The 13688-nt window shown below is 29.4% G+C and overlaps 1 protein-coding gene across 7 annotated transcripts in view; it reads left to right on the top strand.

Moving 5' to 3' along the window:
• The window catches only part of LOC122635575 (M-phase inducer phosphatase-like), a 92735-nt gene that overhangs the window by 75281 nt on the left and 3766 nt on the right, over positions 1-13688 (top strand). For 5 of the 7 annotated variants that reach the window (XM_043825951.1, XM_043825947.1, XM_043825946.1 and 2 more), the window contains one exon: positions 13201-13381. In XM_043825951.1, coding sequence (XP_043681886.1) covers positions 13201-13381 — 181 coding nt within the window. Of the gene's footprint in view, positions 1-11092; positions 11449-12287; positions 12371-13200; positions 13382-13688 lie in introns of those variants that run through there. The other 2 variants (XM_043825952.1, XM_043825953.1) reach the window with 2 other exon arrangements.

Raw genomic sequence — 13688 nt, 5'->3', positions numbered from 1 at the left:
TCTCTCTCTCTCTCTCTCTCTCTCTCTCTCTCTCTCTCTCTCTCTGTTCATTTCTCGTACGTGTTGCGAATTCTTCTTGTCTATTGCGCGCCGCATCTGCGGCGGCTGCCCGTGTGTAAGATCGGTAAGAATAGCGCGAAACGGGGCAGGGTGCCGTCTAGGGTGGAGAATCCTGAAGGAACAGATGATGATCCCGTTTAGGAAGCTGCAAAGGTGTCCCGTTTGTCTCGAAACTTACGGTTACGAGATCGTCGTCGTCGTCGTCGTCGTCGTCAGTCGTCCTGTTCGTTTGCGTCGTGTCCATCGGCAACTTCATCGTCTTCATCGTTTTCATCGTCTTCATCGTCTTCATTGTTTTTCATCATTTTTCATCATCTTTATCGTCTTCCTCATTTTTCATCGTTTTTCATCGGCTTCATCGTCTTTATCATTTTCATCGTTTTCATCATTTTCATCGTTTTTATCATCTTTATCGTCTTCATCGTTTTTATCGTCCTCATTAGTAATTCTTCTTCATTCGATACCCTCGAGACGCGTTTCCGGTCTTCTGAACACATATATGTGTATATATATATCCAAAAGGGAGAAGAGATAAAAAAAAACATGCATATGATTACGCGGATAGAAATTCAGGTAGACAAAATGCTTTTTGCATTTCACCAACGAATCGAAACCGGACTGAGTCTGTTCAATTTCATTCGGTTCCATTCCGTTTCATTGTATCCCTCAGAACTATGATACTTCCTTCCTTCTTTCCTTTTTTTGGTTTAGATATTCTTTGATCGTAAATGAGGATCGTACTACTCGTGTTTCTAACGATAATCGTTTTATCGTGTTTATTATATTTCGTATAAATTTATGATGAAATGATATTTCATTTTTGATTATCGTTATTATTATTCTTACGTTCTATTGGATTTTTCTTTTGGAAACAAATTTTGTTTTCCCTTCTTGTTTTGCTGTTTTATTTTTCTTTCTCTCTTTCTTTCTTTTTTATTTATCTTCTCCTTAGAACACGTATCTTACGTATTATTGGTTTTGTCTCTTTTTTCCTTTTTATTTATTTTTTATTCATCCTTCCTTTTAGACGTACTTATATCTACTTCTCATTATGTTTCTTTTTCTTTTTTAATTTTTCTTTTTCTTTTTTTTTTTTTTTTTACGTCGATTAGATACATTTAAATTATTCTATCATATACGAGAAATAAGTCTTGGGAAATAAATACAATTTTATATAAATACGAATGAAATTAAATTACACGTTCTGCGTTCGATGTGTTTTTCGTATTCGATCAAAAAAAAAAGAGGAGAAAAAGGAAAAAGAAAAAAATAGAAAAAACAGAAGAAGAAAATATCTTACAATCGATTAAAAAATATATATATAAGAGAAAAAAATATATATATATATATGTAAAAATATATATATATAATTCCGTGTTTCTCGAATTACGATAAAAAAATAGAAAAAAGAAAAAGATAGAAAAGGAACAGAAAAACAGGAAAAGGATATATCTCGTATTCGATTAAAAAAAAAAATATATATATATAAGAGCATATATATATATGTTTCTCGTGTTCAATAAAAAAAAAAAAGAAAAAGAAAAAACAGAAAAAGGAAATATCTCGTATTCGATTAAAAATATTTATATATATATAAGAAAAAATATATATAAGGAAATTATAAATATATATATAAATATATATATATATATATATATATATATATATATATATAATATATATATATATAAGAAGAGAAAAAAATATAGAAAAAAAAATAAAGAAACAAGAAAAATATAAAAGTAAAGTACAAATTTGTTCGTTTGATTTGAGAACCGCGATTGCTGCAGGTATTACGTAAGTGGCTCCCTTACCACCCGATCCACCGTCGAAGGGAGGAGGGGGCATCGTCCTTTCCCATATGTCGTATGCCTCCTCGTACGTACATAAGTTCAGAAAACCGCGCAGGCAGGCGCTACGAAGCCTCTTCATATTCGTTCTGTGTTGTACCTGTGTCGGTTTGTTAACACGTGCACAAATTTATGAGAACTTATGAAAAAATATGCACGCGACTTTACCAATACATTTATTATCTTCGTTGCAATCTTCATTGCAATCTTTTCTCTCCCTCTCTCTGTCTTTCTATCATCCCCTTACGTCCCATTATTATATTGTTATTCCCTCTTTCAACTAAAATAATAATTTTTCTTTACATTCGAAATAATAATTTTTTGATTAACGTATACTAATATCCGATGATATTTGATTATACTATTTATATAAGATTGATATAGAATTGATATACGATGTAATAATTTTTCGATTAACTACTCTACTGATTTTCGAGGACTATCGATATATGATTTATTTTGATGTATCTTACTTTTTTTATTTATTTTAATTTTCTTTTATTTGCTATCTCTCTCTTTCTCTCTTAATAGAGTTTATTTGAATGTATGAAAAAAAGAAAAAAAAAAAAAAAAAAAATGTTCCGTCGATATTTGTTACATATCAATAAATGTAAAATTCATTTCAATAATTTTTGATAGGATGATTATTAAATAAATTATTAAATATAATCTATAAATATTAAATGAAATTATAACATTAATTTTCCATCGATATTTGTTTAAATATAAATAAATATAAAATTTATTTCAATGATTTTCGAATAGAAATTAAATTATTAATTGACATATGAATAATATATAATATTTAATAATTATTAAATACATGTTAAATAAATTATTCAATTAATTAAATATAAAAAAGAAATAAAATAAAATTATTTGATCGAATAAATTGTTTGAATAAACGAAATAGATGTCAGAACGATAGTGCATACACATACACTTCACCCTCACTTTGTCACACACTCACACTCGTACGCGCATGTATATATAGTATATATATCTACGTATATATATATATATATATATATATATATATCTTGGCTTAGTATACGTAATAATATCGAAGGATGTGTATATCGTTGGAGGCCGACTACCTTAGCCGACTCCCTTAGTAAATCGCATCCCTCGTAGGTACTGCTGTTACCCCCGAGCGCACCATCGACGACACCCTTGGCACGCGCCGACTTTCACAATGCTCTCTACCATCTGCACTCTTTCTCACAGAGAAAAATCAAAGTCGTACGTCGGGGAGAGTAGATCGTCCTCGTCTTGAGAAAGAAAGAGATCTGTATACATGAAGAGAAAAAGAGAGAGAGAGAGAGAGAGAGAGAGAGAGAGAGAGAGAGAGAGAGGAAAAGAGAAAATTTACTCAAAATTTGCAGATATTTCAAGGACAGATTTTCGTAATTATCCAATATTTGATACTACATTGTCCTCCATTCATCCATTTCTTTCTCTCTCTCCCTCTCTCTCTCTCTTTGCTTTTTTTTTTATCATTATTGTATTTTTGTATTTTTTTAGACCATTTCACGTGTAAGAAAAGATTCGTCAGTTAGATAAATTATGACTATTAATTAATGAAACGTTATATATATTACATATTTTTCTATTATCTTAAAATGATAATTTCATTACGAACGAATGAATTTTTTTTTTTTTTTTGTATCTTTTTACTTTCTTTTTCTATTCCGTGTGAATTGTCGATGTAAATAATTTTTTCTAATTTTGCGAGAATTTCGTCGGTATTTTATCTATCGATTTTAAAATGCGTATTTGTGTGTGTATTTGTGTTGGAAAAAATTTTTTGTCCGTTTTGAAAGAAAGGAATTAAAGGATCACTTTGATGTTTTACGAAAATATTATTTTATTACTTTCGAAAATAAAATTTGAGAACGGTTGACGTAGTGATAGACCTTTCTTAAATAATAATTAGAATAATAAAAAAAGATAAAAAATAATTTTTCCTATATGTAAATATAGGATACAGTTTGACGAATGAAAATTAAGTAACAATATTGAAAATATTTGTAGAATATGCAGAAATTAAGTATTTGAAATATTTGTTGAAACGTGCTTTTAAAAGACAAATAAGACAAGCTTATTTCCGTTTTTGTCGGCTTATCGTGTTCTCAATCTGATATACTTAATAATAAATAAATAAATAAATTTAATAAGTAAACTTAATTAACATCAAAATTACTCTAACAAAAGAAAAAAAAAAAAACATTTAATTTACATCGAAATAATCCTTCTTTCCCTTTTAAATATTCATTCGTCAAACCCTAACTACGATCGATGATTAATTGATTTCAAAAAAAAAAAAAAATTAAGTAAATTATAATTGATTAAATAAAAATTACAATCGAGTTGCACAATATCGTTCCATTAAGACTAACATAACCAATCCGAAAAAAAGAAATTTATTTCAACCCTAACAATATTAATTGAACTTCAATCGACATTTTACCGTTCATTTAATCACGACTTAAAACTCCGTTTTTGTCATTCGTTCTAAACATCGATTCGAACTACTCTAATTTCAAACTGATAACCGTCTCCGATTACAATCAGCTTCCCGAAACTTTCGATCGCCAGCAAAGTGTTAAACCGGATATTATATAAAAACCGGTTAAGTTAAGGAAAAGAAGAAAAAGAAGGTTGGTTAGCAAGAGAAGAAGAGGGGTGAGAATGAGCAGTGAGTATGAAGGAGGAGGAGTAGGAGGAGGAGGAGGAGGAGGAGGAGGAGGAGGAGAGGAAGGAGAGGGTTGACGCTCGTAAATTTGCATTGAAGATAAATTCGATCAGGAATTAGATCCCCCGTGATCTTAACGAATGATAATTAAATGATAGTTAGATACGGTTTATGTATAAATTAAATAGAAGATATGTACGATGAATTTAAAGTCGAAGGAAACGAATATTTATAATAGGAGGTATCAACGAAGAGGTGTACGGATATGTAGAAGGAGAAGGAGGCAGCTGTAAGCAAGGGGGTCTCCGACCCCTGCCTTCCCAAGTTTTCATACGAGAAAGCAGCTGAACTACCCCTCTACGAGGTTGACTTCGTAACGTCGTCCAAGTCGTCGTCATCGTCATCGTCGTCGTCACGATCTAAAGAAAAAGAAAGAGAAAAGGAAGAAGAAGAAAAGAGAGAGAGAGAGAGAGAGAGAGAGAGAGAGAGAGAAACACACAAATATATACATATGCACGCATACTCATACACACACGTGTGATATGATGTATATGTAGTACGTCTGAGAGAATCCATATCGAAGTTCAACGTTCGAAGATACAGTGGGGGGTAGTTTAGGGTAGGTTGACTAACTCTCTCTCTCTCTCTCTTTTTCTTTCTCTAAGACACGTAAGGAACCATTGTAGGAGTATACTACACCCTCTCGAAAATGTAATGGAACAATCGTAACCACGAATCTACTAACGGTGTGATTCAAAGAATACATAGAAAGAAAAAGAGAGAGAGAGAGAGAGAATCCGATTAAGTCAAACGACAGCTGATCCTCTTACCGTCGACATAAGTCAATAAATACGTTGGACTAGCGTCTTTGGTTCCTCCTTTTGATAAAATCCTCTTCGTTGCTAAAATCAAATGTGAAAGAATTGAAAAAAAAAGAATTGAGAAGAAATAACCTCATACATATATTCTCTTCTTCCTCACCTTCCTTCTCAACCCCTATACCCCCTGCATCCCCTGCACCCTCTTCCCGCCCCCGTGTAATTTTCTTCACGCGATTCGAATACAATAAACCATACATACATATATTCGAGCAACTATATACGTCAATATGGCCAAGTGTTCGTCGACCTTCTTCGTTTTCTTTATTTTCGTCTTCGTCTTCGTCTTCTTCTTCTTCGTCTTCTTCTTCTTCTTCATCTTTGACTTCTTCGTCTTCTTCTTTGTCTTCTTCTCTTCTTTCTTGCAGATTGCACCAGATGCGAACGAACGTTGCCGTCTTGCGGTTTGTCGCCCTTTCGTGATTTTCTTTCTTGTATTTTGTTTTGGTTTTCTTTTCTTTTCTTTTCTTTTTTTTTTCTTTTTTTTTTTTTTGTTATTTTTCTTCTCTTTATTCCGAGTTCTCTTTACTCCTTTTCACGTGCATAGCCCATCGACGATCAATCGAAAATCTCGTTACGAAAGAATGAATTTTTTCTTTCGTTGTAATTTTTTTTCTCCCTTCTTCTTCTTCTTTTTTCTTTTATTTCTTACGAATTTGCATATTACGTGTAAAAGATTTTCGTCGATTTTTACGAAGAAAGTTGTTCGTTAATATTTTATTTCTTCCTTTTCTTTTCTTTTTTTTTTTTTTCGTATATATTATGTTGAAAAATTTTGATTTCTGTTCTGATCTTTCGTCTACTCGTCGACGTTTGATTTCGTTGTTAATCAATTTTGTTTAACGAAATATTTTTCAATATTTAAATAATTGATATTTGAAAAAATTTTTCTTAATGTTTCTATTCAGTATGTCTGTGTAAAAGGCATAGAAATGTATTCTTTGTTAAAATTTTTCGTGAAAACCTATGGTAGAAAGTCGGTCATTAATACCCATCGTAAAAGTTTATTACCTGTAATGATAGATTTTACTAATCCAGTATCGTAGTTTACAACCTTGAAAAGAATAGTTACACGGATAGGTATACCGAAATATTCTTTGTGAGACTAATCCTCTAGAAAGTTTCTCTATATATTGGTTGATTATATATTATTGGCCGATTGAATGTCTCTTTTGTTAAAAGCTAAAGTAAAGGAAAAAGAAATATATACATATATATATATTTGTGTGTGTATATATAAAAAGTTTAATAATTTTTAATTTTTCATATGGAACACGCAATATTTTTTCTCTTTTTTCTTTTGTAATTAATTGAATAGTTTGATCGCTTTAATTTAAAAAAAAATCATTAAACAAATATAAGTTTTAAGTTAATAATTAAATTTTAAGGTTAATATTAGTAGATAATATTAAAGTGCGAGATAAATTATGTTGATAAAAAAATTATTGAAATTAAAATTTAGAAAAATTATAAATCCTGTTAATAACAGATAACATTTGAAATATTAGAAAATTTATTAAAATGTTATTATAAATTAAATTTAATTAAAAAAAGAAAATATATAGGATATTCCATAAGAAAAAAAAAAAAACTAAAAATCATGAAAACTTTTATTTAATATATATTTTTATTTATTTTAACGGGATACTCAATTGATCTTTAATCAAAAATCATCATGTATAATTCATTTTTTAATTTGATATATATATATATATATATATATATATATATATATTATATATATAAAATTTTATTATTTCATATTATTTTATATTATTTTAATGTGTATATATATATATATGTATATATGTATAAATATATATATATATATATATATATATATATATATTTGTTCAATTCCTTCCTAGCCAATAATGAAAAATCAACCAGTTATATAAATGTCCATGAATTCGACTTTCTTGTTTGCTTATTTTTTTTTTTTTTTCGTTGTTTCATTTCATCGATACATCATATTATCAATTTACTTGTGGTTATATACCTTTCAAATCGCACACCTGACGCGTGAAAATTTCGAAGGAAGAATGTGAGGGCGGTTAGAACGGTCAGGTGAACTATTCTGATTCGAAGAATGAAAAAACTGGGTCTATCCCATAGTACCTGCGGCGCATCCATCTTTGAATGCGGTATTCTATGTATCTACGAAAAGAAGTTCGAAGACGCAGAATAGAAAAGAAAAATACGTACGAATAGACACGAACTATTTTCGAAAGATATTTTCCCGAAAGTGTCCCTGTTAAACTAAAATAAATAACTATGTATGTATATTACAATAATACGAGCCATGTTCATTTACAAAAGTCATTTGTTAACTTCACGAAAGAAAAAGTAAAGAAAATTAATCGTTACGTTTCATTTCACAGCCAATACCATTGTTGTTAATTAATATTTATACTTTTTTTCATCGACAAGCATGGCGTCATAGTTGAAACAAAATTGAATTGTATTTTAGTTATAAAAAAAAAAAAAAAAATTACGAACTATCATAGAGAGATTTGGAATTTGACATTATTAATTAATATTTATCATCGATGTAATTGTGTGCCATTAGAATATTATTTGTAGATTGATTTAGATTGTTTTAGAATTTCCATTTGATTTTCAATGATTCTCAATTTAAAATGCAAGTGGATATAAAATTTGTTGGGGTTTTTTTTTTTTTTGTTATTTACTTTTAATGGATATCACTACGAATTAAATGGTTTATACTTTACGTTGGTAATATCAATTGCAATTATATTGCACAAAATTTAATTTAGATCGAACAACAAATAATAGAAACTTTTTAGAAATTACGAACAACACAAAATATGAGTTTCATCTTAATAATAATGATCAGTATATTTTCGTTCGTCAAACATGACATCAGTCATTTTTTTTTTTTTTATTTATTAACAATATCATTACAAACAAAATAGTCTATATGTTGATAACATAATGTGCAACAAAACAAAATTTTATCTGTGTCGAACAAAAGATAATAGGAATTTTTAAAAAATTACGAACACACACAGATATATGAAATTTTATATTATTAACATTTAACATTTTATTTAGTTTATTGAATATTTTATATTATATAAAATTTAGTTATGCATATTAGAATATTATTTATAGAATATCTAACATTGAATTAACGTAATTTAAACTGTATTACTCTTTTTAATTCGATCTCCAACGATTCTCGATTTAAAATGAAAATACATACATTGAATGTTTTTCAAAAATTTTTACTTCTTCGTAAAACTACCTGCTTAATATTTTTCATTGTAAATTCAAAAGTATGTCTTTCATATACTGAAATTTTAACACAGACAAATTTTGAAAGATTATCGAGGGAAAACTTTTTATTGTATTACCTGCTACATGAAAAATGTTTCCTTTTTTTCATTTCATGTTTCCAAAGCTCTTTTATTTTTATTTTTAACAGTACGTACTTTCTAATCACGAAACTTTTCCTTTTTTCATTGAGACTATTTAAATATTAACAAATGTTATATCTTACTACCTAAAAATAGTACAAATTACTACCTACAAAATAATACTCTTGTGCACTCCCATATTTCTCTAATATTAAAAAAGTAACTTTCTCTTTTTTCTCTGTTTTTTTTTTTTTTTTTTTTTTTTCTTTGAGATTAGATTGACTAGAATATCAGCAAAGAAATACTCTTATATTTTATTTGAGGATAAAGTGAGATTACAAAATTGTTCTATGTTGAAAGTAGATTTATTTGCAAATGAAGATCGAATCTATGACATCTTTTTGTATAACTTTTTATATAATTCGGTATTGCTACGTCGTTTTTTTTTCCATTTCTTTTTTGTTGATAAGTATAATCTTTGACGTTATATTGGTATAGAATAATGTTTCTGGAAATATCTTGCATGATTGAAGTTACAAAAACATTTATTATTTATTGTGATATTTATAAATGATTGTTAAAAAAGAATGTAAAAGAAGAAAAAGAAAAAATTAAATCAAACAATAATTAATTATAAAATATAAATATATATTTTATATAAAAATATATAATAATCTTATATAAAAAAATAATTTTATATAAAAAATATATAATAATATATATATATTTAAAAAAAATATATATATAGATATATATTTTGCAATTACATATATTTATATTTTACAAAAATGCATACATTATTAGAATATGTTATTACTGATCTAGCTTTTATCTAATGACGTATGAAATGCATAAACATACTACTAATAATAATTTTTTATTATTATTACAACGTTCCCATAATTAAGGAAGTTTTAATCGATTCGATAAGCAAAAATATAGAAATAAAAAGAAAATAATTGTTATCATTGAATTCGGCGAATAAGATTTTTTATTATCTATAAAAAAAATATATTAATATTTCCTACACTTTGTATTAAATAGTTTAAAAAAAAAAAAAACAAAATCAATGAAAACCATTTCGATTACAATTACTATTATTGATGTTCAATGATTAAATTTCATAATCATTATGATCATTATCAACATAAATAATGTCTTTTTCGTTAGATGTATTATAACCGATCATGTTTAATTAGAAAGAATATACATATTTCGATAGATCTATGTTTTTTTTTTTTTTTTTCATTTCTTTTGTCACAATTTTGTTACTAGGATATAACAAAGAGGCTGTTCTAGGTTTTCTTTTAACAATTTAATTTGTATTTTAATTTGAAATTAACACATGTCGTCTTTCGAAGAAGTAAATCATTTATCAAACAATCGCCATAGAAAAAAATGTTGTTTTTAAACAACATCCAAACAAGTACATTGATCGAGTTCGTACAAAATGTCACAAAAATCATGCGTATTTTAAAAACCTATTTTTGCATTTTCTTTTCATTCTCCTCTACTCATCAACTTTTCTTTCTTTCGTGTAAGAAAAAAATATGTTTACCTCAGACATTTCTATATTCGAAATTCTTCTCTTTTCTTTTCTCTCTTCCTTTCCCGTACAACTTGCGTTAATTTCAAAAGCAAGACGTAACACTTCTCGTAAATCAATTTTGATCCGACTTCTTTTCTATTTAATTGAAGACATCCAATAATATATCTCGTTTGTGTCATCGTTAAGAAAATAAAAAGGTGAAGAGATAAAAATCGTCCTAAGTTGTTTATGAGCCCGAATTACGACGTACAGGTCGACGAAGAAAGAAAATAACCAACATCGATCGTACCATTTCGAAAGTAAAAGAGGAATTAGGTATTGGGGGAGGGAAAAAAGGGTCTTGGTTGGGTTGATTTTGCACGTGCACTTGAAATGCACAGGTCAGTCAGACGGTGCAGAAACCACGGCCCCCCCACAGCGAGTACCGTAAAGAAGTTACCGTGCATTCTCGTTGCTCCAATACGGTGTGCCCTGTGGATTAAGGGCACGGATCCTTCCTATTGGTTATTCTCTATCCCTACCACAAGAACAGACCTCATATAAAAGGTGAGGCCCACCGGACGAGTTGGTTAGTCCTTCTCCAAGGCGATACGACTTTCAGTCAGTCGTTCGGCAACGCTCGGACGAGTAACAACGTACATCGGACTCCTTTTTTTTTTTCTTCTTCATCATCATCATCATCATCATCTTTATCTTCTTCTTCTTCTCTCTACAGTGTGTATCGTGTGTTTCGTGTGTTTATTTGTTTATTCGTTCGTTCATTAGTCACGGATTGTAACTAACTAATCACGTGTGCCGTTCGTCGTATTTCGTGCAACAAAGTGCAAAAAGTTTTACCTCGTTTCTTTACTCTTGTTTAATTCCAAAAATCGACCAACTCGTTATTTTTGTATTTAACGATTAAAATTAATGCTTGTTGTCGATCGACGTATCGACAAGAAGATATATATTTATAGAAGAAGAACAATATGTTACGAGAAACAAAGAATATGCGCAAAATGAATATGGAAACTTGTGATGTGTGTAAATGTGCAAGGTATTGGCTTTTTCCGATTAAAAATCATAATCGACATTCTATGATCGAGATATATGTAATATTTACGTCGTTCTTATTTTATACGTTCGACTATGCAACGAGAAAGAAACAGAGAGCACGATTTAGAAAAATGTTTTTCTTATTTATATCGCAACAGTGTTAGTGTGTCCGTCGTGTGACGATTTTGCACGAATTTTATTCGTGAAAACTCGGGACAGTGATTTTTCTTCGTCTCCCTTTTTTTTTTTTTCTCCTTTTGTTTTCTCACTCTTATTCATTTTTACGCAGATCGTTACACGTTTTAAATTAATGATCGTTGTTCACGTTTGAAATTCTACATTAATTTTGTCCTTTCGAAAATAAACACAAAAATTGTCTTCTGAAAGTAATTTCTTTTTAATTCTTACGAAGGAAATATATCGTTGGGAAAAATATTTAACGTTTTTACGAATACGACATATGTCGAAGTTATTAAAAAAAAAATATATATATATATATATATTTCATATTTTGTGACACGTTCAATCATTTATCTCGCAAGTATCAAATTCGTCGTTTGGTTTCGCGCGTTCGATCGGTACTTGTTGTTTGGTTTCGCGCGTTCGATCGGTACTGGTCGTTCGATTCCGTGTATCTTCGTGTAATATCGTGTGCTCTCTCTCTCTTTCTCTTTTCCTTTCTCCCCACTATTCGACGATTAGTGCCAGTTGCGCGCCAACTCTCGGCACGAAGAGAAGCGTGGATTTTGTTCTAGCGATCGAACGGAGCACGGCCAAAAGTAGGAAGTCTGTGAAGTTTCTGAATGAAATATCGAGAATACATACATATATATATATATATATGTATATATATATATATGTATATGTATACATACAATATATATTTGATAAATAGGACATAAATAGGATCTCGGTCTTTACCGGTACGAGAAGTGTTTTATAAAAAGAATTTTATTTGAAAAATGTAATAATCGATAATAGCACCGAAAGAGTTTTAGAGTATTTTCCCCGACCTTGTCAATTCGCACGCTTAAGAAAGGAGAGGGGTGGGGAGGGGGAAGATAAATAGGTGGGGGGGGGGGGTTTAAGAGCGTGAGATCACGGACATATTGAAGCAATGAGCCTTGCGTGAATCAATTTTTCGTCGAGGGAAAGATCGTTTTTCTCGCAGACACGATACAAATGTTTGTATCGTAAAAGAAATCGTATTTTATTTCTATTTTTCTCCTTTTTTTTTTTTTTTTGTTTTTCTCTTCACGTCTCGTTGCTTTAACTTGGACGCTTTCTCTCGACTCCTTACGCACAGGCATGCTTTGTTCACGCACGTATTGTTTGTTCTTCTTTCTTAATTTATTTTATTCTATTTCTTTTTTTTTTTTTTTCCCCTATATTTAGTTTTCTTTTTTGGTGTATATAGCACTCTAATAGATCATAGGTTATAGATCGTTTTAATCAATAGTAACGGTATTAGGGTATTTTAGAAAGTTTTTGTTTCCTTTTTTTCCCTTTCTTCTTCTTCTTTTTCTTTTTTTTCTCCTTGGTAGTGAACTTTGTGAGATAGAACAATTGGAGGTTAGTCGCTCGTGTCGTGCTCTTCCCGCCAATTTTGATCAAATCGTTTCTTTTTTCTTTTCCTTTTTCTTTTTACGATCCTATACATATATATATATATATAAGAAAAGTAGATGTGTATATATATATATATATATATATATATATATTAATTAAGGAAATGTTTGTCTCTTCATTGCAGTCTATTCAAGAATGTATTTAGAATTAGAAGTACACCGGAAAAAGAGGTAGCTCCTAAACCAAAAGCACGAAGATTAGTGGGCATGGCGGCACGAAGATTTGTCGGTCTTGAAACCTTTCCGCCATCTACCAACAAAGAAAATGGCACTGTTAACCGTAACGTCAACTCTAGTCCGCAGAAGGTAGGAACGTTTTCTACATTATCGGCTAACTGGTTAAATCCGATTAAGAAATTTCACTTTTCTTTTTCTCCTAATCTTTTCTCTTTTTTCGAGTGAAACGATGAATTAAATTGAAATTTTTTCTCCCGTTCTCTTTTATTTCATTTTGGCTGGTATTTAAAATTTATTTTTTCAAATATTTTTAATCAGTATTTTACGAGAAATTAATATTCTGATTAAAATATTTATCAGTGGAATACTTTGTCAGTATCGTATAAATAAATGGTTAATAGTTAAAATAAAAATATGATTATATAATATTGACGTT

Source organism: Vespula pensylvanica, chromosome 18 (genome assembly GCF_014466175.1).
Source record: "Vespula pensylvanica isolate Volc-1 chromosome 18, ASM1446617v1, whole genome shotgun sequence".
Lineage (NCBI taxonomy): Eukaryota > Metazoa > Arthropoda > Insecta > Hymenoptera > Vespidae > Vespula > Vespula pensylvanica.
This window is presented reverse-complemented; position numbering and strand designations above follow the sequence as displayed.